Source organism: Chroicocephalus ridibundus, chromosome 3 (assembly GCF_963924245.1).
Source record: "Chroicocephalus ridibundus chromosome 3, bChrRid1.1, whole genome shotgun sequence".
NCBI classification, from domain to species: Eukaryota; Metazoa; Chordata; class Aves; order Charadriiformes; family Laridae; genus Chroicocephalus; species Chroicocephalus ridibundus.
The window spans coordinates 71,211,929-71,234,966 of record NC_086286.1 but is presented as its reverse complement, the minus strand read 5'-3'; the positions used below and the strand labels follow the sequence as shown (position 1 = coordinate 71,234,966).

Below are 23,038 nucleotides of genomic sequence, written 5' to 3'. Positions count from 1 at the left end.
ATCATTAAATATGATATAAACATATGTGACTTTTATACTGTAACGCCTCATTTTTACAGCATGGTGAGTATAATGAGGAAAGGACTAAGGGGCGAGAGTGTGTTTGCCTTGCTCTTGAGTAGATTAGTCTCAAATCCAAATAATGAACACAAATGTTGCTCTTTGGAAAACCTATTTATATGTAATCCCATTCTCTCAACCATCTTTTTCTGTCAGAAGTTGGAACATAAACAACAAACGCTCAGTAAAAATTCTATTCAGCCAGCAAAGTTTTATGAAGATTGTATAAAGTATTTAATTACCTCCTCTTCAATAAAGCAAAAGTATATTAGTTATGAAGTGTACACGGTAACTCTTTAGAAGTCTGGAGTCCTGGAGGAATTTCTAATAGTAGGCCAAGTTCCTAACATGATTAAAGGGGCTCTTTAGAGCTTGCTTTTATTCATGCTGTAAAACACTTCAGTATATGATGAATGATAAAACAATTTTGATGAATTATAAAACAATTTTATGTGTGCTGGAAGATTCTATAAGTGGTTTTACGTCAGTTCACCCGCCAGAGGGGCTGAATCCCCTGCGGTCCCTCTGGCCTTGTAGCATCGCCAGTGCATGGGACAGCTCAAGAACAATTTTTCTGTTCAGCTAAGTGATCCTAACGTGGCCTCTTACTTCACTGAGAAAACTTCAAAATGGGGCATAGATTGACCTTCCTGTCTCACTCTGACGTGAAACCAAATTGCAATGTTGAGCAACCTTTGTCGGGAAGGATCTCTGCTCTCTGCCTCTGCGCTGATCACCATCACAGGCATGTGTGTCTTTAAAAAAGCTTACTGTTTTAAGCTCCCAGTAAAAGAAGATGTTGTCACTGTTCCTGTAACTTGCATCCTTACCTCTGTAAAGAAATTAAAAGATGAACTCAGTGAAATGTGCACTTAGTATTCAGATTGTCTGTCACATGCCATCTCTCAGCTGTGCGAATTTAATTTGGCACATGTAATCTTCTTACTTAAACCTTCGTATTTGGAATGTTTTGCTATTAGAAGAGGAGCAGCCTATGCTGAAGTACTTCCAAATTCTTATTTTTGCCTATTTGTCATGTATTACAAGACTAAAATGGCAAGCATGCTTGTTTAATTTAACTAGGATTGTTAAAGATTTGCTGCACTTGTGAAATGTTTGGGCTAATCTTTTGTAAGTCTTAAAAATGATGTGAAAAATTGAACGTGAACCATTTGCATTGTCTGCTGTCAGTTCTTGTCTATCTGAACTTAGCAGAAGCCTTAAACTATACACAACAGCAAACAGTTCACGTAAGATCTCTCTGTCCCACCTTGCCAAATAGCTCTTCCCCCCCCCCCACTTCCCCCTGCTCCCATTTCTGAATCTTTAATCTGAAAAAAAAAAATCTTTTGTGTGTATATGGACACAGTGCTGCTCTGAATTTGTATCGTTTAGAACAAACACATGTGCTGTTTATATGAGAGCTTTCATTTTTTTAATGCTATAATCATGCTTTGCTTGATGGCAGCCAAATGTTGGTGTCCCTTAAAGTAAAGCTCTCACTGTTCTCAATCACACCAGGCTGCAGCTGTCAGTCAACACTGAAAGCAGCCATGCATGAATTTTTGAAAGGGTACATACATAATGTTCAGATCTAAATATCCTTACGGACAGTTCATACACTTCAAATAAAGATTCATAGTCAGAACAGGCTTGATGCTTCCCAGCAGCAAGGAATCGGTGACGCTATGATAGCAGAGTTGGCTTTGCTGGCTCAGGTGGGAGAATGTGGTGAGGGTGAGTGGCCATGTGCAGGGCTGAAGGAGTGCAAGAGGATTTGGGGATCTTTGAGGGATGGCGAGGCTCCATCCTCCACTTGTCAACCTTCCGATACTCTTGCTGCTGGGAAGTCTGAGGAGGGAGGTGTGGTGAGGAGAGCTGGCTGAGAGCTGTGGAAAACAGCTTTCCACTCTTGGTAGTGTTGAGGTGTGAAGGTGGAGGTGAAATGTCCTAGAGAGAGGGGGAAAGCAACTGCTGCAGCTGAGAGCGCTGCCTTTCTGGTTGAAGAAACCCCTTGTTAAGGCAGCCTGTTGTGCAGGAACCTGTACAAATTGGGGGCTGGCACTGGGTGTTTGGACTGTGTACGATGTACATGCAGGAAACGCAGGCATTTGCCTACTCACCTCCTGCCTTGAACCAGCTCTATGTTCACAGACCCGAGGTGCGCTGTACTCGCCCAACACACAGCTTATCGTCTGTCACTGCAGAACACAGAGGTAGCTCTCTGTTCCTCTCTCATGTGTTGCATGTCTCTGTAAATAGCAGACATCTGTGTCATTTAAATGGATGTTGCCAGGAACTGTTTTGCATCGTTCTTTTGAGCCCTATTAAATTGGTGATCAGTTGGCATGAGAATGTCATGGTAAGATCTTCAGTCCTGAAAGTGAGCTGGAATTCACAGGTGAGTTTGACAAGCTTTTGCTATCAGGAGAGGGAGAGTACCAGCACTCTTGAAGATATATACATATATATTTTGTTTAAAGTTAAATTTAAAAAATATGTTATAATCATGTTGCAAACTGGATTTTGCAGGGGTTTTTTCCTTATCTTTTGTTTTCATCCCACAGCTACTCTATTCGCCATTCCATAAGCATGCCTGCGATGAGGTAATATGCCACCCATATTCTGTTTGCTATGGTGATGTTCAACAGTGTGACGAGGGGGGATTTGCGTACTTTGATCCTGATCCTGCAGTTTTTAGTTGGATGAATAGTCCCACTTCAATCAATTAGGTTATTCATAGGGGCTGCAGGAGAGGCCATCTGTGGTTTTTTTCCTTCTAATTTTATTAACTGTTTAATCTCTTGTACAAGCCTTTGAGTAAATGAAGCAGTTCTGAGATGTATTTGGGTAGTTGATTGTTGTTGGTATTACTGAATCTGAAATTCAGTTGTTTTGCTGTCTCTACAACATCATCCAAAGCCCATGAACGTCAGAGATGCTTTCCACTCCAGCAGGCTTTGGATCATGCTCCTGTGGAGGGATTTTTATATGAGTGATTTCATATTTTAATGGCTATAATCATGCTTTACTTGACTACAGCCAAATATTGATATCTGTTCAAGTAAAGCTCTGACTGTTTTCAATAAAATTAGGATCCATCTTTCTTTTTAGCCCCTCAGCCTCCGAATACACGAACATCCCCACTCCCTGCCAAGCATGTGGGGAAAATAAATCTCCTAACTCTATGATGGATTCTAACTCATTCAGCTTCAGCAGGTGGATACTTTAAGGCGAGCGTTCACCAGTGTGACCTATGGGTCAAATGTAAGCCATAAAACTCAGTTTCTCTCTCCTTTTGACCCTTCTTGCCTTGTGAAAAGTTTATCACCTATTTAACAGAAATCAAAAGTAAACCTGCATTATTTTTCCAATTGGCTTCCATTTGCCCTTTCCTTTAAATTAGGGTCAGTTTAGCTTAGCCTGATGAGAGGGATATGATGTAAATGTATGTGCAGAAACAGAGGCCATCATCATGCTCCTGGTAAGTTCCCAGAATTTGCAAGGGGAATGAACTGGAACACTAAAGTTTTAGCAGCCGTTGGCTTCATGGCTTTGTGGAATGAAGCGCAGGCTCCTGCATGTGTTTGCCTTTCCCCACGGATGACACAGACACGCAGGCACCTGCCAGCGTAAAGTGGTTCTGCCACATTGTTCCACTGTGAGGGCACCCTCCGTTATGGTTAAAGATCATTGTTATCTCTTACTTCCTGTAGGGACAAAGGGATGTAGTGTTTTTAGTGCATCTTGTTGGCCCTGTTACTAGGAGGTAGTAGTTTCTGTAATCTGAATGCATTTAAAATGAGAGAGAAGCTATGTTTCAAGCTTTGGAGAAAGAAAGAAAGAATGAACAAGGTTGGTAGGCAAGCCAGCAAACAAAATATGTGATTTGGTTTAAGAAGGAAAGTCACAGCTGTTGCTTTTATTTAATTATTATTCTTTTAAGATACGTTCAACTCACGGTTTCCCAAAAACAGTGTTGTGTTCTATTCTACAGGGAGTGAAAGGCGGAGAAAAGCTTAGCTTTGTCAGAGGGCCACCTTTGGAAAACTGTCTGTAAAGTCTTTGAAAGCAGCAAGATACACCTGCGGTCACAAAATCATGGAGTGGGGGGGTCAGGATTCCTTAAAAGCATTTTGGACCCACTTCCTATGTAGTTCTAATCTCCATCATCCCAGCCTTAGGACATTAAACTGTCATCTTTTTAATTGTGTAAATTATGAACTTGCTCATCAGCTGAAAAAAATGGTAATTTCTTGATAGCAACAACACAAAGAATAAAACCGTAGAAATGCGGCACTACAGACAGCATTCCCTGATTGTTCTTCTGAGAACATGGTAAATGTGTCAGAGGGTAGGCAGGCCAGTCACTGGTTTCAGTTACTAGGCAGGTTCTGCTTTTGCAAATTTGTAGCTAAAAAATACTCATCCAATTACCGTAATTGGATTTGACTGACAGAGCAGAAGTGGCTGTTCATACCCTATCAGTCTATAGCCCAGTGCTGCCAGCCAGCCAGCCTTTGTTCTGTCCTAGCATTGTGGCTTGGTAAGAACTGATTGAATTGTGGAGTTACTCCATTATGTTTGCAACTGACTCTTCTTCTTTCCTTCAACTTCCTTTTTCTCCTAGGAATTCTCCAACTTTCAAATCGTTTGAGGAGAAGGTTGAGACCACTGTCACAAGCCTTAAGGTAAAGGTTAGAGGCAGAGTTACATGGCTGCGCATGTTAAAGTGTGACAGCTTAGTTGTCCCTATCATTTGTACAGGAGACCGACTGAATTTAGAATCATCGAATCATAGAATTGTCTAGGTTGGAAGGGACCTTTCAGATCATCGAGTCCAACCATTAATCTGTCATTGCCAAAACCACCCCTAAACTATGTCCATAAGCACCATATTTAAATACCACCAGGGATGGTGGCTCAACTATCTCCCTGGCTTGATAACCCTTTCAGTGAAGAAATTTTTCCTAATATCCATCCTAAACCTCCCCTAGTCCAACTTGACGTCATTTCTTCTCGTCCTATCACTTGTTACTTGAGAGAATAGACTGACCCCCACTTTGCTACAACCTCCTTTCAGGTAGTTGTAGAGAGCGATAAGGTCTCCCCTCAGTCTCCTTTTCTCCAGGCTGAACAACCCCAGCTCCCTCAGTTGCTCCTCGTAAGATTTGTGCCCTAGACCCCTCACCATCTTCGTTGCCTTTCCCTGGACACGCTTCAGAACCTCCGTGTCTTACCATTCCATCGAGAATTTCACCGAACTGCAAGAGAACTAATGGAAAACGAAGGCAAGGTGCAAAGAGATAGTCTTTCTCTGCGTTGTTACTAAGAAATTACTTCTGTTGTCTGCCGAAGTAAACAAGTGGTCTCCGAAATGCCAAAAATATGAAAAATATGGCCATACTAAAAGGGAAAGTAGAGACATCTCATAAGATGTGACCACTGTTGATTAAGCTGTGCAAGGCAGAGAACCACGTGCAGATGCAAGGTCAGATTTTGAAAGCCGTGTGGGCTCGTGAGCTTTGTGCTGTGCCCTGCCAGACAGACGCAGCCCTGTGCCTGGCAGAGCGAACTTCCATCCCTGAGCTACGCGATACGAGGGACGCCAAGCGCCCCGCACTCAGCTGGTGGGAGCTGTCACGTAACTCAGGTGTGATTCACGCCGCTGGTGTGGCTCTTGGCACTGAACCCGCCTTTCTTTAATGCAGCCGTGTTTCCTCTCAAATGTCAATGTTTTGTCTGGATTTTAAATTTCAAAACTACATTGACACGTTTGCGTTGGGACAGGAGGATCTGATGGCAAAGTTACCAGTTATCAATAAGAGCACTCATAGAGGCTCTTACGCAGCAGGGCAGACATGGCAAATTTGCAGTGAGCTAACCTTTGCTGCACGGTAAGGCACGTTCAAGGGGGGAACAAGAGGGTTTGTCTCCCAATGGCTCTTATTAATCAGATTAAGTCAAGTGTGCTCATAAAATGGCACTTCGCTGCAATGGAAAGATTCCAGCACATTCCAAGTGCACTTTGTCAGTGGACAAGGGCCAAATTCATCACCCCTCATGTCAGGGGGAACTGAAAATACTAGATTAATGTCAAAAGGCGTTACAACTTGTAAAGCATGAAAAAGGCAAAAAAAAATGGCCTTCCACTTGGGACAGAAGGACATTACTTCTTACAGAAAATGCAAATTACTGCTAGAACTGAAGCAGCAGGTGCACGGGGAAGGTCTGTCTTTTCCATGTCACTATGAAATCGTGCAGCAGATGATATTTTCCAGTCAGTGTCTTGAGGAAAGTAAGCAGCAGAGAGCTTGATTTATTTTTATGTTTCTAAATAAGCATGTCCATCAAAGAATGCAGGGTTGCTCTGTCATTTTCAGATTTTTTGAGTGTTCAGGTTTATTCAGTGATAGGCTGTTGTGACAACTTTAAGTTGTGAAAGTGTAGGGTAAAGTCATTTCCACTGCACCGTGTCAGAGAAGGAAACATCGCAGTTTCACAGGTGGGAGGCTGCACCCCAGGGAAAACTGGGAGCATCCCAAGGAGCTAGAACAGAACCCAGACCTCCAAAGCCCCAGCTCAGTGCCTCTCCACACCTTCCTATTCATTCTTCTCACCTTCGCTGCAAATGCTTTTTTATAGTCAACCTCACTGTAGGAGAAATCATTCATGCAGTGGGGTGCATCAGCTTGGAAGGTCTGAATTCCTGTCTGGCGCAGTCAAGCGAATCACTTGCTTATCCCTTTGTGTTCCTTCTACCCGTTTAGATAACCAATAGATACTTTACGAACACCCGCCCAGCCTGCTAGATACAGATTTTTACCTCTTGAGACGGGAACTTTTAGTGACTCAAACTGCCAGAGCAAATATCAAGCTTACTACTACCTTATTTTATTGAACTCTCAAGGTAGGCAAGCTCCTGTGCTAGCTCATGAAACAACGGATTACATAGGATTAACTCTTTGGAAACTTAGGACACAAAGTTCATTTAATTAAAGTAATCTTCCTAAGCATTCAATGGCTGACAGGCTGGAAAAATGCCAGCTTGTCTTTTAAGTCCTGCTGCAGTTCTAGGAGTAAAAAGTTTTGCCCTGTCTTCAGGCCTGAATCAGCTTCGAGTGGGCATATCAGCAGGACAAACCACGACAGAATGCTCGCTTACCGAGACAACTCGGTCAAAACGGCTTTGTCTCTTCGTCACTTAGTCTTGACCGTTTCCAACCTTTAGATAAAGCTCTGTCTTTGTCAGGAAAACTCTGTTTCAGAGATTTAGCCATGTTGGGTTTTGGTTTTAATACTTATATTTAAAAATTCAGCAAACCGAAGTATTTTGAAAGCAGATGACCTGTGAGCACGTTGTCGTGTGTTTGATTCATGGAATTTGGTATCTCTTCCTGCCCTCCCCACAGGAAAATGTTGTGGGCAGTTTTATGTTTCAGTATTTAGGCAGCTCCAAGTATCTAAAGGGAGCCAAGTTGCTGGTTTTGTCCTTTGGTTACTGTTTCTGTCCAAAATCCCAGTAGGGTTTATGTATTTTGAGAGCAGCGGTGTTACCGTTGCTGGTGGGTGGGCCACTTTACTCAGCAAATGAACCAGTTCATTTTAATACCCATCTCTTATTTGGCTTGTGTAGAACTGTAAAAACCAGTGAGCTACTCATATGAAGAACTGCACTAAGTTTACTGGTAGGATATAGGATCCGGCCTGGGACCTACTTAGGGACTGGTTCCTTCAAGCATATGATAAATGCCACTGGCAGATTTTTATGATTGCAGCCTAGAAGCTTAGAAATAGGGGGAGGAAAGGGGTTGCTTTATTTGACTAGTTTTATGGCTTTTGTTCTAAGAAAAACCCAACCCCACGTGTTCGCTGCCTGCTCTGAACAGTTCCCAGCCCTCCACGGCCAGGGGGTGGAATGCAAATGGGACTCACTGTTCTCTTTGTTTGCCTTCTTTCAGACCAAGGTTGGTGGGACAAGCCACACAGGGGGCAGTTTTGAAGAAGTTCTCAGCTCTACGGCCCACGCCAGCGCTCAGAGCTCTCTTGCTGGCACCCGACTCCCTGAGAGTGAAGAAGAGCTTCAGTGTTAGACCACAGGCCTTCCTGAGCCTCACCCGCCTCTCTTCAGAGACTGATGATCAGCCAGTGATTTTTAGACCTCCCTCGCCACCCAACTTGTGCAACAAGGTCTTGTCAGCTTTGGAAAATTGCTTCCCTGGCCTTGTGCTGGGGAAATGTTGTCTCTATTTGTATTTTGGATGGGCCATTTTATCATCAGGTACTTTGTACACCATAGAAACCACGTGCAAGTTATTGACTTACAATGCTCTAAATTCTGTGTTAAGTGACCAAAATAGTTTTCATTTTCACGTAACTTCCCTCCAATGATCTTCCAGTCTCTGTTCCTTACTTCTTTTAGTTTACTGTTTTCTATCTGCTGGTTTCCAACTCCCCTCTTGGTGCCACATCAGACAGATGGACCTAGAGCTGTGCAAAGATTTCTGCTGCCAGCAGTAGTCCATGTACCAGCTGTCTACCAGCCATACCACGTGCCCTTTGCTCAGGAGTGTCTGGACATTTCTGGATCTATTTCCTAATGGAATTAAATCACTTATTGTCACAAAAAGTTTTTTCTCCTTCACTGCTGCAGTCTGGCATTGCCCTCCACCCATTAGTCAGCAGAGTTAAGGAGGACCGGCAGGGACACCCAGTGATTCGTTCATATAGAAACTGAACTGATGGGAGCTGCTGATTTAAGATGATCATTGTACCTGGAAAAGCTTCAGTTTAAAAATATGTTCCGTTGCTTGTTCTCTGTTGTTTGATAAGTCTTGACAGTGTAAGTTAATCGCAAAAGGAAGTGGAGCAGAGGGAACCTCTAATAATTTTGACTCCCTATCTTCCCCTGAAAAATAAGGGAAGGTAAATTTATGAGCCTCAGCCAAGATACAGCCTTAAGTGAAAGAACACAAACCCAACAACTGGCTCGAGATGTGCCATAGGTTAGAGAGCCCACGCCTTCCATCCGCATTGCAGAGCTGCTCGCGTAAACCCTGTTACCTTACAAGATAGAGGCTGAGTAGGTACTTCACTTTTGGTGTCAAATTTTGTCGTGCTTCACTCTGCGACATAATTCCACCAACGGCATTATATCTGCTTAATCACCAAGAGCCGGTCAGCTCTCAGCTTTGCTTCAGCATGTTTTCTTGCATCCTTTTAACATTTTTTTTTTTTTTCCGAAGAAAAGAGCAGCGCACTTGTGACACTATCTTGCTGTCTAGTGAGCACGTGTCAGTCTGCATGTTGCAATCCTGAGTTCACCAGACTGAGATGAGCAGAACTTTGTCGATAAACAGGATGGAAAAACCGTCTGGCTACTTTCACAATGGATGCTTTTTTTTTTTTAGCATAAGCCAAAGCTTCAAATCAGTGTTAGTGAGTTTGACATTACAGACTGCTTAAAATCTTGTGAGGAAACTTGGCTTTAAGTGATTTTTTTTTTTTTTTCTTTCCTGTGTGGCTTTTGTTATAGTTTTTACAAAGTTGGAAGTCCTTTTGTAATGTTCTACTGGACATAAGTTAACTTTGGACATTTATATCAAATGCCGCTTTAGTGCGATTTTTAGCATGGAAGCAAATCTAATTCATTTTTTAAAGTAGTTTTCTTGTAATAGTTTGCTAGCTTATTTTACATGGTTTTGTGCATAAGTGTGACTTTATTTAAATAAAGAAGGTATTAATGGTCAACTTAGTTCGTGTAAAGGAAGTTATTGATATTCTTACTGAAAATAAATTTCTCTCTTACTCTTCTACACTTTGTGATGTTTTCTTTTTAATTCTGTGTATTTACCAGTATCACTGTGCATGTCGAAGCCTTGCTGTTTCACTCGAGTATCGAGGTAAACGGCAAGAACATCATCTTGCCACAACAAACGGCCATTCCTACAGTTTTCAAAACCTGCTCGGTCCCTTCTGGACTTAAACTGCCCCATGGCAATCTGCTTTGAAATTGTTGAGGTTCAAAGGAGAAAAATGATGGAGCAGAGTTCAGCAAAAGCGAAATGCGCGGCAGAAAACATCATGTAGTGCTAACGCTATTGACCGTCTTTGGAGCAGGGCCAGCAGCTCTACCAAGGTTCAAACACAGAGTCCAAGCACTGTCATCTTCTACAGGACCCTGACTAGACCTCATTTTATTGCCATACACATATATGCACGTCTATACATACACACACAGAAAAATGCTTCTGGGAACCCAGTAAATTGTTTTTAACTACGCTCATTAAGAGCATACTTTAAAGAGCTTGTGTCAGTATGACTGCCAGTGGAGGCAGCGGGGCCAGACAAGCTTCTCTTCGGATAAATCCTTACACGTTACTGTCATCACAGCAGCTGCCACTACGTGTAGGCTCCACGCTGATAGGGTGGTCAGGAGAAAGAGGGGGAGGAGGTGACTTCCTCTCACAGGCCCTGTGTCCAGGGCCTAGGACACTTCTCCAACACATTAACAGCACACTTTGGTGCTGCACGCGGAAGCCTGAAGCCCCACAGGCTGTTTGCTAACCTTTCTAGCAACGCCTCATCACGGCTCACACTTTCTGATCACACTTTCTCCTCCAGTCTCTTCCCAACCAACTCCTATTTCTGTTAAAATGCAGTGCCCAAAACTGACACACAGTTGCCCCTGCAGCGAGCAGAAGGGAATGTAACTTTACATGAAGTACCTGCTGGGTTTCTTTAAACAAAGTCAAACCCCACACAACACAGACACAAACCCCGTCTCTGTTTCCCAGGATAACGCTTACCTTGCACCGCTGCAGGGCTGACGGGTTGAGCGCCGCGTCCCCTGGACCCCCCGCAGAACGGCGCATCGCCAGCCAGTAAAGCCTCCTGCTGCGTTGGAGGAACCGACTGTTCCTGCGCTGCCTGTGTTTCTATCAATCACACATCTTTTTAAGGCCACTTCTCTTGTTTGTCAAGAGCGTTCTCAGTTATGCCTTCCAATGCATCTGTAGCGTTGGAAGGGACCTTAAAGATCATCTTGTTCCAACCCCAATTCAGCACAAACTAATGGAGACTGTGGTTTGTATCCATCTCGATGGGACAAAAATGCTGAATGATGGGCCTTGCTCTGCCACCCCTGCAGCACGGCAATCAGCCACCCCATAACCACTAAATAGTTTTGTATTGCTCAGTAAAGGGCAGCTTGTTCTTCCAGGGTCTCCAGAGGGCGCTGTGGTGGGTTGACCCTGGCTGGATGGCAGGTGCCCGCCAAAGCTGTTCCATCTCTGCCCTCCTCAGCTGGACAGGGGAGAGGAAATATAACAAAAGGCTCATGGGTCGAGATAAGGACGGGGAGGTCACTCAGCAATCACTGTCACAGACAAAACAGATTTGTCTTGGAGAAAATTAAATTAATCATAAAAACTAAATCTTAAAACACCTTCCCCCCACACCTCTCTCCTCCCCGGGCTCAGCTTTACTCCCGAATTCTCTACCTCCTCCCCCCGAGCAACACAGTGGGATGGGAATGGTCAGTTCATCACTCGTTGTCTCTGCTGCTCCCTCCTTCTCAGGGGGAAGAACTCCTCACACTCTTCCCCTGCTCCAGCATGGGGTCCCTCCCACAGCAGACAGTCCTCCACGAACTTCTCCAATGTGAGTCCTTCCCACAGGCTGCAGTTCTTCACGAACTGCTCCAGTGCGTGTCCCTTCCATGGGGGGCAGCCCTTCAGGAACAGGCTGCTCCAGCGTGGGTCCCCCACGGGGTCACAAGTCCCGCCAGCAAACCTGCTCCAGCGTGGGCTCCTCTCTCCACAGGGCCACAGGTCCTGCCAGGAGCCTGCTCCAGCACAGGCTTCCCACGGGGTCACAGCCTCCTTCAGGTACACATCTGCTCCAGTGTGAGGTCCCCCACAGGCTGCAGGTGGATATCTGCTCCACCATTAACCTCCATGGGCTGCAGGGGGACAGCCTGCCTCACCACAGTCTTCCCCACGGGCTGGCTGCAGGGGAAACTGCTCCAGCGCCTGGAGGACCTCCTCCCACTCCTTCACTGACCTTGGTGGCTGCAGAGCGGGTGCTCTCACGTATTCTCACTCCTCTCTTATGGCTACTGCCCCGCAGGTTTTTTCCCCCCCTTCTTACATATTATCCCGGAGGTGCTACCACCATGACTGATGGGCTTGGCCTTGGCCAGTGGTGGGTCCGTTTTGGAGCCGGGTGGCATTGGCTCTGTTGGACATGGGGGAAGCTTCAGCAGCTTCTCACAGACGCTGTAGCCCCCCAGCTAGCTGAATCTTACACCCCTGTAGCCCCCCGGCTACCAAAACCTTGCCACGCAAACCCGATACAGGCCCAGCTGCTGCCAGGTGCGGTTCCCCAGGCTTTTCACGTCCCACCTGGACCCATACGCTCTGCAGCCCTTGTGCACTGTGCCAGCCCCTGAGGCAGGAGCTCCCAGCAGCTCTGCGCAGCGCTCCGTGCCGCAGAACGAACTTCTGCCAGGCCCCCGAGCTCTCTCTAAAGGAGACACTTCCCGAGTCATGGTGCCCGAAGATCTGTGCTCAGCTAAATCGCTTACCGTTAAAGGGAAGGACAACTGAGTTTTATGCTGTCTCATCTGACATGAGACTGGAGGCAGAGAAGCCAGCTCCAAGTCTCCAGCATCTAATTTTTGCAGGTGCAAACTTTAAATACCTGGTAATTGTGACATCAGCCTAATCTCCAGCTGCACACATGACGCAATCGCCAATGGTGCAGACACTGGCCTCACTATGGCATTTACCACCACTACAGTTTTACCTGACAACCATACTGTACTTTCACATTAGCATTACTACTTCTGCTGAAACCTGTCATTTACAGCAGAATTAGTACCAGCGTGTAACAGCCCGAAGAAGGGACGGCCAGCTTTACATGGGCGTAGAGGGGATACAGACTGCGCGAGCTCCAAAGGTCTCTCCCGACCTCAGCTATTCTGTGATCATCAGTGACCTGTGCAAAAGTCTGTAAAACTGCCAGTCTGGGGCGAGGGGGAGTCGGGGGGATGTCAGTGCCATTCCCTGATACAACACGTGAACAGCAGAGAAATGGTACGAAACAATAAATGCATTGAGAAACTGTAATTAATGAGATTACCAGTTTTATCCACCATCACTTCTTAAGGCTGATGCACTCCAAAGAAATCTCATCTCTAAGCTTGTCTCTGTCAAGAGCTTCTACAGAAATTTACTCACTGGTCTCGCTCCTGTGTAGCGCAGTGAACGGGTATTCACCCATCTGAAGGTACTTAAATCCATACATACCTACAAGTCACAGAACAAAACTACCCGTCCCAGTCAGTGCATTACACAAACAAATTAGATTGCAATCAGCTAAATTTTAAACTTACCTGAATTTCCCCAGTGGAGAATCTATTTGTAACCGAGACCGCATCAATCAGAGGCTGATTAAAAACAAGAAAAACACAAACAAACTCATTCTAAATATTTGGTCCTTAACTCTGATCTAGGTAACTATCCTGCCTCCTAGACCTACTACCTAAGCGATCCTGGGATTTTCAGCAGTGAACGCACATTAAAAAATCTGCTGGCAGAATTAGTGATGTTACGGGAGGAAAAATAATGCACAGAATATAAAACAAAATATTTATTATAGTTACAGTGTTTAGGAACACCTCAGGAATGTGGATGAGATGTAGCAGCTATTTTTTTATTCCTTTCTGTGTTAATCAGAGATACAAGCTGGAGTATTTCTGGGTGAACAAACTTTCCTGCAAAACAAAAAAAAGAGAAAGTTAATTAAAAATGCTCTCATTTTCCTACATGTGAAAAGTTGGCAGTGAACGGTTAGCAGTGACATTGCTGTAGGCTCAAAATAAACGCCAAATTATTCTTTTAAGAAAGAGAGTACTCCCATTTTACGCCAACTATGGAATACCTGTAAGAATAGCTGTTTTTTCCACCCAAAACTTATAAAAATATTTCATGCTCTATTAAGACACTTAAGAGCTGAAAAAAAGGACCCACTCTGACCCTGACAATCCCACACTATATATCCTGCTACAGGAAACCAGCCCAATTACAGGTGCACGTAGGGTACGTGCTCTGCTCTAGGCTCTGCTGAGCCTCTACCTTAGTTTAAGTTACTGAGTTCTACTAGGAGGGCAAAGACGTCAATTCGGAAATTAAGTATTCCAGCTATGCTGATGTTGTCCTTTTTTTTTCTCCTTCTTCCCTAATCACATTATTGCAGTTTGCAGAGAGCTCATTATTTCCCTGAGGGGTCACGAAAGCATAGAAGGGATTTGTCAGGGACTGTGTCTGGTGATTGCCGGTTCTCTCCCCACGTCTGTCCGTCCCTAGTTTTTTCCCAGGATAGGATGACTTGGAGTTACAGTCCTCTTGTGGCGTTCAACTCCCTTGCTAAAATAATAAAGACTATTATTTTACTTATTTTTCCTTTCCACTATCAGTTTATTTTAAAGGATGAAAAGCAGTGGATAGAATAAAAAGTACGATTGCACCTAAAACACTTCTCTGAGCTGGTTCTCGCATGTACCTGGGGCAGGTCACACAAGACCACAGCTCACCTTGGGGTAACAAATTCTACTTCACTGGGTCAGGAAACACTAACAAAGTCGAAACAAGCTGCTGACAGAGCATCAGCGAAGACCGAAGCCTCCTTCATAGCCCTCCGATGGTACAGGAAGATCCTTAAACACCTTCAAGTGTAATGAAAGCTGGGCCTCTCCAGGTGAAAAGTGATGTAAAAGGAACTTGGCATAAATGAAATTCAGCTTCAACACATACAGATAAATCTAAGTTATTTTCACAGTGCAGTAAGTTTTCCCCTGAAATATTTAGGACACTTGTGGAATGAGTAAAATAACTAGCGCTCACTTGCTCTGAATGTTTATCAGAAAAAAAGGCAATTTATATTTTTCATTTATAAAAGAAAAAAAAAAAGTCCAAATGTCATACCAGCAGTTGAATCGTAAAAATCCTGCAGTCTGCCAGGTGTGTTTTCCAACTCTTCGTACTCAAATGCTTGCAGAATCATCTCACACTGGTCCAACTGTTTTACAAACTTGGCTTCTGCAGTACACTGATTTTCGTATTCCTGAACAGATTTGCAGTTACAAGAAAAAAAATTGTGTTGTTCACAGAGTATTAGAAGCTCTTTATATATCTAGAATTTTCTTCACTAGTACAAGCCGCTCCCTAAATATTCACGTCAGTTATGTCTTTCACTTTTTTTTTTTTTTTTTTTTTTTAAGACTGATATTCAGGAAAACACTTGAAACACAATTCTTTTGCATACTCTTAACTCTAAACATACCAAATGTTTTGGCTGAATCAGAGATGATATGGAGACAACCCTACATGATATACGAGTTAAATAATAGGTTCCATTTAACAGCATTTTATATATAAAGATCTTTTCAGGCCTGGATAAGGCTATAAATTACCACAGTGTGTGCCTATGTATTACCATTACCTATTTTTAAGACCTATTTTGCACTTTTCTCCATCACTTGCTGTTTTTATAAGGAACTGTTCTTTACATTTCTCCTGTCACTCCTTCTTAAATCTCTTTGGTCTAATCTGTCTGAGCTGCTTATGTCTTTATGTCTCTCCTAGGAGATAGGGAGGGGAGTCGTTAAGGGGTTTCCTCCCCTTCAGACTTCAAGTCCTTTAATCTCTCTGCTATCTTTTCCCTCTCTCCAGTCATCGTCAGTATATATTAGTGAGTCATTCACATTTCTAGTGAACTGGAACAATTTTGCTGCCATTTGCTTCCAGTGATGGTGGAAGACAGGTTTGCTATTTCATTTTTCCTTTCCAAATCTACTGCCTTGTATTTGATGCCTCATCACCTGGTCTTCTCCTGACTTCCACAAAGGTTTCCTGCTGTGCAGGTTACCATCATCTCCCTACCCTCAGCAGGTCTGACCCCATTCATCATCACCACCGCCAATAACGAGAGCAGCAGCTTAAGTACACACCGGGCCCACCCGTGCTTTCAGATCCCCACAACCCACAACGCACAGCAGTTCCACAGATGAGAGCGGCACAAACACAGGAAGTTTTTCCTACTGACCAAAGAATGTGGCATCTCTTTCTGCCTTTTAAAAAGACAACTGCGCGTGTGGGTATCATTCACAGTGACAAGATCCTGGGTTGTAATTCCAGCACACTGATGCTCAGACAAGTGTCATGGTCACTGTCTGACAGACTATAAGGAGCCAGTTTGTTCTTATGCTTCTTGCTTTACATTTGAAAGTCAGAAATCCAGATTTTGATAGCCACAACTGATTCATATACTACCCAGATTTGAACACTGCTTTGAAATTTCAATTACATTTTGATCATTATTTTAGTAATCAATTTCATTTCAACACTTTTACCTTTTCCTCCTTTCAATCTGAGCTTTGCCCCATCTTTAAATTGTTTAAATACTACTTATTATTTTCTTAAATCTGCTTATTTCTACTTTTTTTTTTTTTTGGCTACCAAAGAGAACAAACTGTTGGCAGCATTACAAGGGAGAACTTCAGGAGAAGTAGAACTATGGCTGTTTGCTTGTAAAGGTCTGTCCCACCTCCAGCGATTAACTGGGAGTATCAATCCGTTACCAACCTCTTTGTGCCATGCAACCCACCAGATCTTACTTATACCTCAGCTCACATTAACTTCAAGAAACATCAGCTATTCTACGTGCAACTGTGCACAGTGCTGGAATAAACACTTGGTGTTTCCTCCCTGCAGGTGCTTAAGAGTGCAAAATAACAGCATACTTTGGAAAAACAGTAACTGGTCTCTCAAACACCACAGTCTGCCTTTTAAAAAAAGACTCCTGTACTTCTGCTCTTGAAAATAAAAAAGCAGGACAGAGCTGAAGTGTGCTGACTCATTTACTTTAATGTTTTTTCAAACGTATTCTAGATTAAGTTAGAAAGTGAAAAGATATCGGAGGCATGTCTCTGCTACCTTTCTCCCCTACACTTGCAGAGTGCCCACCAATACGGTCCGAAGCAATAGTCCTCGTAAGGCTGAAAGGGAAAGAGGGGCAGAGACGAGGACAGAGCAGCGCAGGAAGGACTTGCTGAGTCTCAACAGATCTTATCCCAGCCACTGTTCGGCTCTGGGCCATAACTTCCTACACTCACAAAAAGAAATCAGAGGGAAATGCCTCTGGCTAGCTGAAAGCAGAGTATCAAGTGATCAGAGACTTATTTTCTTCCTTTTTTCTTTTCTGTCTTTTCTTTGTTTTTAAGAAGCATGCAGTTGTTCCACTTAAGACTAGAGGGACTACATGTGAATATTAGATTTTTAGGTTACACTTGCTGCTATGTGGCTTACACTCACACTGCTGTGTTGGAGACTCAATGCCAATAAATTATCCTGAAGGTAGAAACAAAGAACAAATGATCGGACACATGCATATGTTAAATTACAGTTAATGAGAATGATAAAAAGCTAACATGCTGAAGAACCAACTGCATACTGAACCAGCTCTTACACGATCAGAAGACTGAGGCAAAGAAAAACAAAAATATGCAAAAAAAGAAGTCCTACAGCACTAATGTTATCAAAAACTCTTTTTCCTCTATTATAACACCTTCCCAAGGAAGAAGGAACCAGTGCTAACCAAACGCATGCACATTACTTCCCAGATCTAGTTATACTGGTTTGCCCCTTTACCTTGAATTACAGCACTGAAAACCCATCCCCATTGCCAGTTTCACCACACAACTACAGCAAGAAAAAAAGAACCAAACAAACAGGGTGCTGTAACAAAAGGCAGAAATTGGCTAAAAATATCTGGAATTTAAATACAGTCCACGTGGAAAAGTAAGAATATGAGCATAAAATACAGCTTCAGGTCACTGAGTCCAAGAAAAATATAATGCTTTGTTTGCAACAACATGTGAACAAGATACTGTGGATGCACTTATCCTCACGTGACAGTATGCCAGGAGAAGATAAAGCACAGTAATTATAAACTTGAATTGCTTGGAAATAATCTAATCTTCCCTAGTTAGTACGTATAAAAGATCTTATCAATTAACAGCACGAGCTCACATCAAAAAGTTAAATCACCTTCAAATATAGAAGATACTTTCCAACACAACCATTTAAGATACCCAAGACCAGCCAGTAATGTGTTGTTTGTAGAAAAGCACTGTTCTGTGTCAATGGGCCACATTTAAGTTCAAACCAGAAGTTACTACTAAATATTTTAGCCTAATGGGCTGTAAAATAAAGAAATGGAAGCCACATAAATTATTACTGGCATAAAAAGCAATACTCCATGCCACCATCAGCTCCCATTATTTTTTCCTGTATTAAAAGATCATGAGCTGCAAACAGCCAGATGCAAACAAAAGAGATAATGTAGTAAAAAAAATAATCGGATTTATATCCAAGAGTGCTGGATGTAGAGGACAAACCCTTCCCTTCAGTTGTACAAGCCCTGCATGGGTTCATCGGAAACTCTCAGAGGCCAAAGGCAGAAGCTGGCTGTTCTACCAAAGTTTGGGGTTTGATTTTGAAATGAATACAAAGTGACCTTGACTCATACCCTTATCTCCCAAGCAAATGAATCTACCTTGTGGGAAGTCAAATTAAGAGATGACACAGTTTCCTAAGTAAACAGAAGAAGACAACGGGTTATCCTGAATTTTACCAAAGGATTAAAAGAATGCAAGCTTACTTCCCAGAGTTCATAGACTTCTTTTCTGAGGTCCTCTGACAGAAGCTGGCTCAGTTGTTGCATAGCTGCCTGAAATAAAGAAGTCATTTCCATTTATCCGTTTTTTGAGCAAGCACATTTTTACCGTAATCTTTTTTGAAGAATTAACTACTCATTACCAAGTTTGCAGAAACATACACTACACAGCAGATTATTCTAAAGTGCACGTGTACATAAATCTGCCAGAGAAGCAGTCGGACCACTCAGTGGAGGATCTTTTCTGGGAGCTGCTTAAGTTAACTGTTAGAAAACAACCTGAAAGTGCAGCCACTATCTTCAAGAGACCAAAAAGAAGCCCAGAGCAAAACAGGCAAGTCAAATGCCAGGGAACTGCCATCAATTACCAGTTCTGCCTTCCAGATTTAACTAGTGGAGGCAACATTTGAACTTAATAGGGTGATAGGCGCAGTTCATAAAAGCAGCTTCAAAATACTAACTCCCAGTGTTGACAAGCAACTGCCCCCTCCCAAACACTCAACTAGCACATTTCCACTAGCAGGGCTGACGAACAGCTACTGACTGTCAGGCAGGCAACACAACGTAAGTCTTTAAAAGTCTCCAATTTTGAAAAACAGCGAAAAAATCCATTTAATATTCTGCAGCAATGAAATGCAGTGCTCCCAGACTGAGATACCATTTGTTCAACAACAAAAAAAATCTTGGTACAAGGTTTAACACAGTATCAGACTGATGGTATAAGCAGAAAGCAGAAATTGTTCTGCATGCTCTCCCAGCTGATCAGTCTCATTTTGGTGCTATTTCTACTGTTTTCCTAGTAACATTGAGGACTGCTTCTGAAACAATCAGCATCACAGGCAAGACAAAGGCTTTGTGCCATGACTGTTTCTCCACTTCAAATACAGGGTATAGCTTCACAGTACAGCTGAACTGAATCAGCTGCTCCCCACCACTGAAGCATCAAGGTCTCATTCCTTCCCACTTCCTTCCAGCTCTGGAGCTCATCAGATTTCAAGGTTAGCAAAATGATTCGCCTGGCAAAAAAAAACCCACAAAACAACCCCTCCAAAAACACAATTTTCTTTTTTTTTTTAACAAATCAAGTTCATTTTCTGCCTTAGCTTTGGCGAGACTAGCCGATTAAACTTACAGCACAAGCAGCAAACTTCTGAAACAAGCAAACAAGCAGAACCAGCTCAACATCAACTGTAGAGCAAAGTGAAAAAAAGGAGAACTCTGCAGCGGAAGCAGCATATTGATAGTTCAGCTCAAGCCACCTCATGTAACCGTTACCCTTGGTGTATTTTTACAGCAAAGTATTTCAGAGTCAGCCTAAATGTTTAATGCTTGACCCTCCTTCCCGCAAAGTCAATAACAAAGTCCTCATCGAGTGAAACGGGAGCAGAAGGAGCTCCAAGTACTTAAGAAAACTTCTTAAACGTACCTAGGCATCAAAATATCTTTGTCATTGTCTAAATAAAAACGAGAATTCCCTCTAGGCAAAGTTGAAGCCTGATCCTTGGTGACAAAACAACCTTTGGAGGCTTCCACGAAAGAGCTGGGTGGTTTGGTTTGTTTACTGTAAGAACACACTAGGAAATACACTGAAAAAAAGAAATACCAAAATTGCAGTAGACACTGAATACCCCTATCTTTAATTTCCAGTTTCTTAGCAAAGAGCTTACTCCTAGATTTAGACATAGTCCCCCTAACCCCAAGTTTTAAACAGAAAAGCATAAAAGTGTGTGTGTGTGTGTATAATTACAGCAACGTTTTGGGGGGGGGTAGTGGTGTTCGATGTTTTATTTGATTTTTTGTTTTGTTTTTTATGCTCTTTGAAGAGGTAATTGTAGCCTCTAAAGAGTTTCTGAGGTGTCACGTTGCCCTCTAGCTGTGGCTGGAGGAGTGGTTACATTTTCTTCAAATAAATGCAGCAAACCAGAAACGACAAACCAACATTTGGACACATACAAAGCTAAAAATAAAATAATTCTAGGCACGCTTCACTCAAAGACCCATGACCCGTGCACCTGTGTCTGCAGTCCTGTGCAAATGGTTTACATAAAGTCTGTCACAACCACACAATCTGGCACCGCACAAATGATCTGCCATGAACTGTCACCCACCCTTCTCAGTGCATCAGTGCACCTCTGCTCCCCACCTCTCAGTAAGACTGGTCAACATGACTAATTCAGGCTACCAAAATTCCATCTGGTTCACAAATGGCCTACATGAAGATTACTTCAAAGGTTCTCCTTCCCTAACTTTGTACTTGGAGACATTACATGTACAAAAATCATGAGCTGAAAACTTTGTTTGTGGCATATTTGTCCAATGCCAATGACAGTCTCTTCATTGCCACCAGAACACTAAAAACATGCAGAACACTTCACAGATGTGGTTTTCTGCCTTATGTCCGTACCTCTTCTCTCCTGTGTTTCTCCTCTTTCGAGATATTATCTGCAGGAGCGATATCTCCAACAATGCATTCAGCCATATCGTGAACCAAAGCTAATCGTATGCATCTGACAAGAAGCAAAGACAGAATAATTAGTCTTTCAGCATTTTAAATTATATCTTGTTATTCATAAAGCTAAGAGACTGCGTAATTTATCCCCTTCATATATTTTACATGGCTGGGTTTTGTTTTTTACTTTTACGTAACATTTTTCACTTTTTTGCTAAGGGAAGTAGTTTCCACCTAGACATGATTTTAATTCCTGATTTCTTGTTACAGCTACTTGTAAATGTAGATTCAAGTATAAATACAGTTTGTACACGAGCACAGCATTCAAAAATAATATACTTAGCTTTTGTATGTTTGGCTTTCGGAGATGTTATGATAACTAACTACATTACACGCTTCACATGAACACTGCAACAGGCAGAAGACAATCTGATTGGAGCCATGCCAAATTCAGTAAATAATCTGACACTCAGCTCTGTAGCTGTGGCGGTCTGCAGCAGAATACTCAAAAAAACCCCTTCACTATTTTCATCAGCTCCTGAAGGGACACAGCAAGTATGATCCCATACTAGACTTGACAACTCATCCAACACTAATGATGTTTCTCCTCTTCTATGCTGTATGATTTCTGAGGCTCCTTACTGCTGCTGAGGGTCTGTCAAAATCCACACAGTGTATGGCTATGGCTTTGCCTTTGCTGTCTGTGGTTACAAACTGTGTTTTAACAGAGTGTCTTCAGCTCGCTTACTTATGACTTGACAGAAGGCCAGGTCAGAGCCCCTGCATTAATGACTTGCCTCAGCACCTGGAATTTCGCAATTAAAGCCTTCAGCCCCTTTCAGCTCTCCCTATCCAAAGGATGGGCGGAAAGGAAAAGGGGAAAGGACTTCAAATTCCTTCAGCGTGTTTTAAAAGCTATTCCTCAGGATGACAGCTGTTTTAAGCATTTTGGTTGCACCTCTCCTATGATGCTGACAGATGGTCACGATAACCAGAGGCGGTCTCACCTGTCCTTGTTAAGGCTTTTGTCTTCTGTCACCAAAGCCATCATCGCCATCCTGTACATATGATCGGATACGCTCTCTGGCTTCGACACGTTCCTGTACACCCATCCCGTCCGTGGTACTCTCTGAGTGAGGAGAGCGTTACAGCGATGTAGACGTTACCACCTTAGGTTTTGAAGGACCCCACTTCAAAGGCACCAGCAAAATTTTGTCCCACCACCAGGCGCCCTCCTCATCCTCACGGCGCTCACATCGAAAGGCCGGGCCGCCCCTGCCCTCCCCCGCCCGGCGCCCACGCTTCCCCGCGGCAGGCCCAGCGCCGGGGCCGGCCGTCCCCGCTCCGCGGCGGGCCGACAGGCACACCTCGGAGGCCTCGTCCCTCCGCCGGCCGCCCTGCTACCAGGCCCCGGCGGCCGGGCCGGGCGCCACCACCCGCGCTCCCGCTCCCAGCCCGGCGACTGCTGGGGACGCCGCCGGAGGGCCCCGGCCCGCCCCAGGGGGAGGCCGCGGGCGGACACCCCGCCAGACACCGCGGTCGCCCGGGCCCGCAGCCCCGCCGAGATGGGCCTTTCCCGCTCCCCCGGCCCCCGCGCTCGCCTTCAGCTGCCCCAGCAGCCGCAGGAAGGGCAGCAGGCCGCCACCGCCGCTCGCCCCCGCCGCCATCCGCCGCCCAGCAACGACCGCTACGGCCCCCTGCTCCTCCTCCTCCTCCTCCCGGCCCAGGCGCAGCGCTGGGCGGCGCCGGGGGAGCGGCCGGCGAGGGGAGCGGCCGGCCCAGCGCCCCGCT

General features: G+C 44.0%; 2 protein-coding genes across 4 annotated transcripts in view; one reads left to right on the top strand and one right to left on the bottom strand.

The window, feature by feature from the left end:
- Window positions 1-8,338, top strand: part of TPD52L1 (TPD52 like 1) — a 57,783-nt gene extending 49,445 nt beyond the window's left edge. For all 3 annotated transcript variants that reach the window (XM_063329683.1, XM_063329682.1, XM_063329681.1), the window contains 3 exons: window positions 2,628-2,666; window positions 4,691-4,751; window positions 8,022-8,338. In XM_063329683.1, the coding sequence (XP_063185753.1) occupies window positions 2,628-2,666; window positions 4,691-4,751; window positions 8,022-8,153 (232 nt within the window). In that variant the 3' untranslated portion in view covers window positions 8,154-8,338. The remainder of the gene's footprint in view (window positions 1-2,627; window positions 2,667-4,690; window positions 4,752-8,021) is intronic.
- Window positions 8,339-13,698: 5,360 nt separating this feature from the next.
- Window positions 13,699-23,004, bottom strand: HDDC2 (HD domain containing 2). The gene is made up of 6 exons (XM_063329680.1): window positions 22,849-23,004; window positions 22,255-22,376; window positions 21,203-21,305; window positions 18,784-18,852; window positions 15,048-15,186; window positions 13,699-13,837 (listed from the first exon to the last, which is right to left on the bottom strand). Exons 1-6 carry the CDS (start codon window positions 22,912-22,914, stop codon window positions 13,743-13,745), a joined length of 594 nt encoding a protein of 197 aa, XP_063185750.1. The 5' UTR covers window positions 22,915-23,004; the 3' UTR covers window positions 13,699-13,742.
- Between the last annotated feature and the right edge of the window lie 34 nt (window positions 23,005-23,038).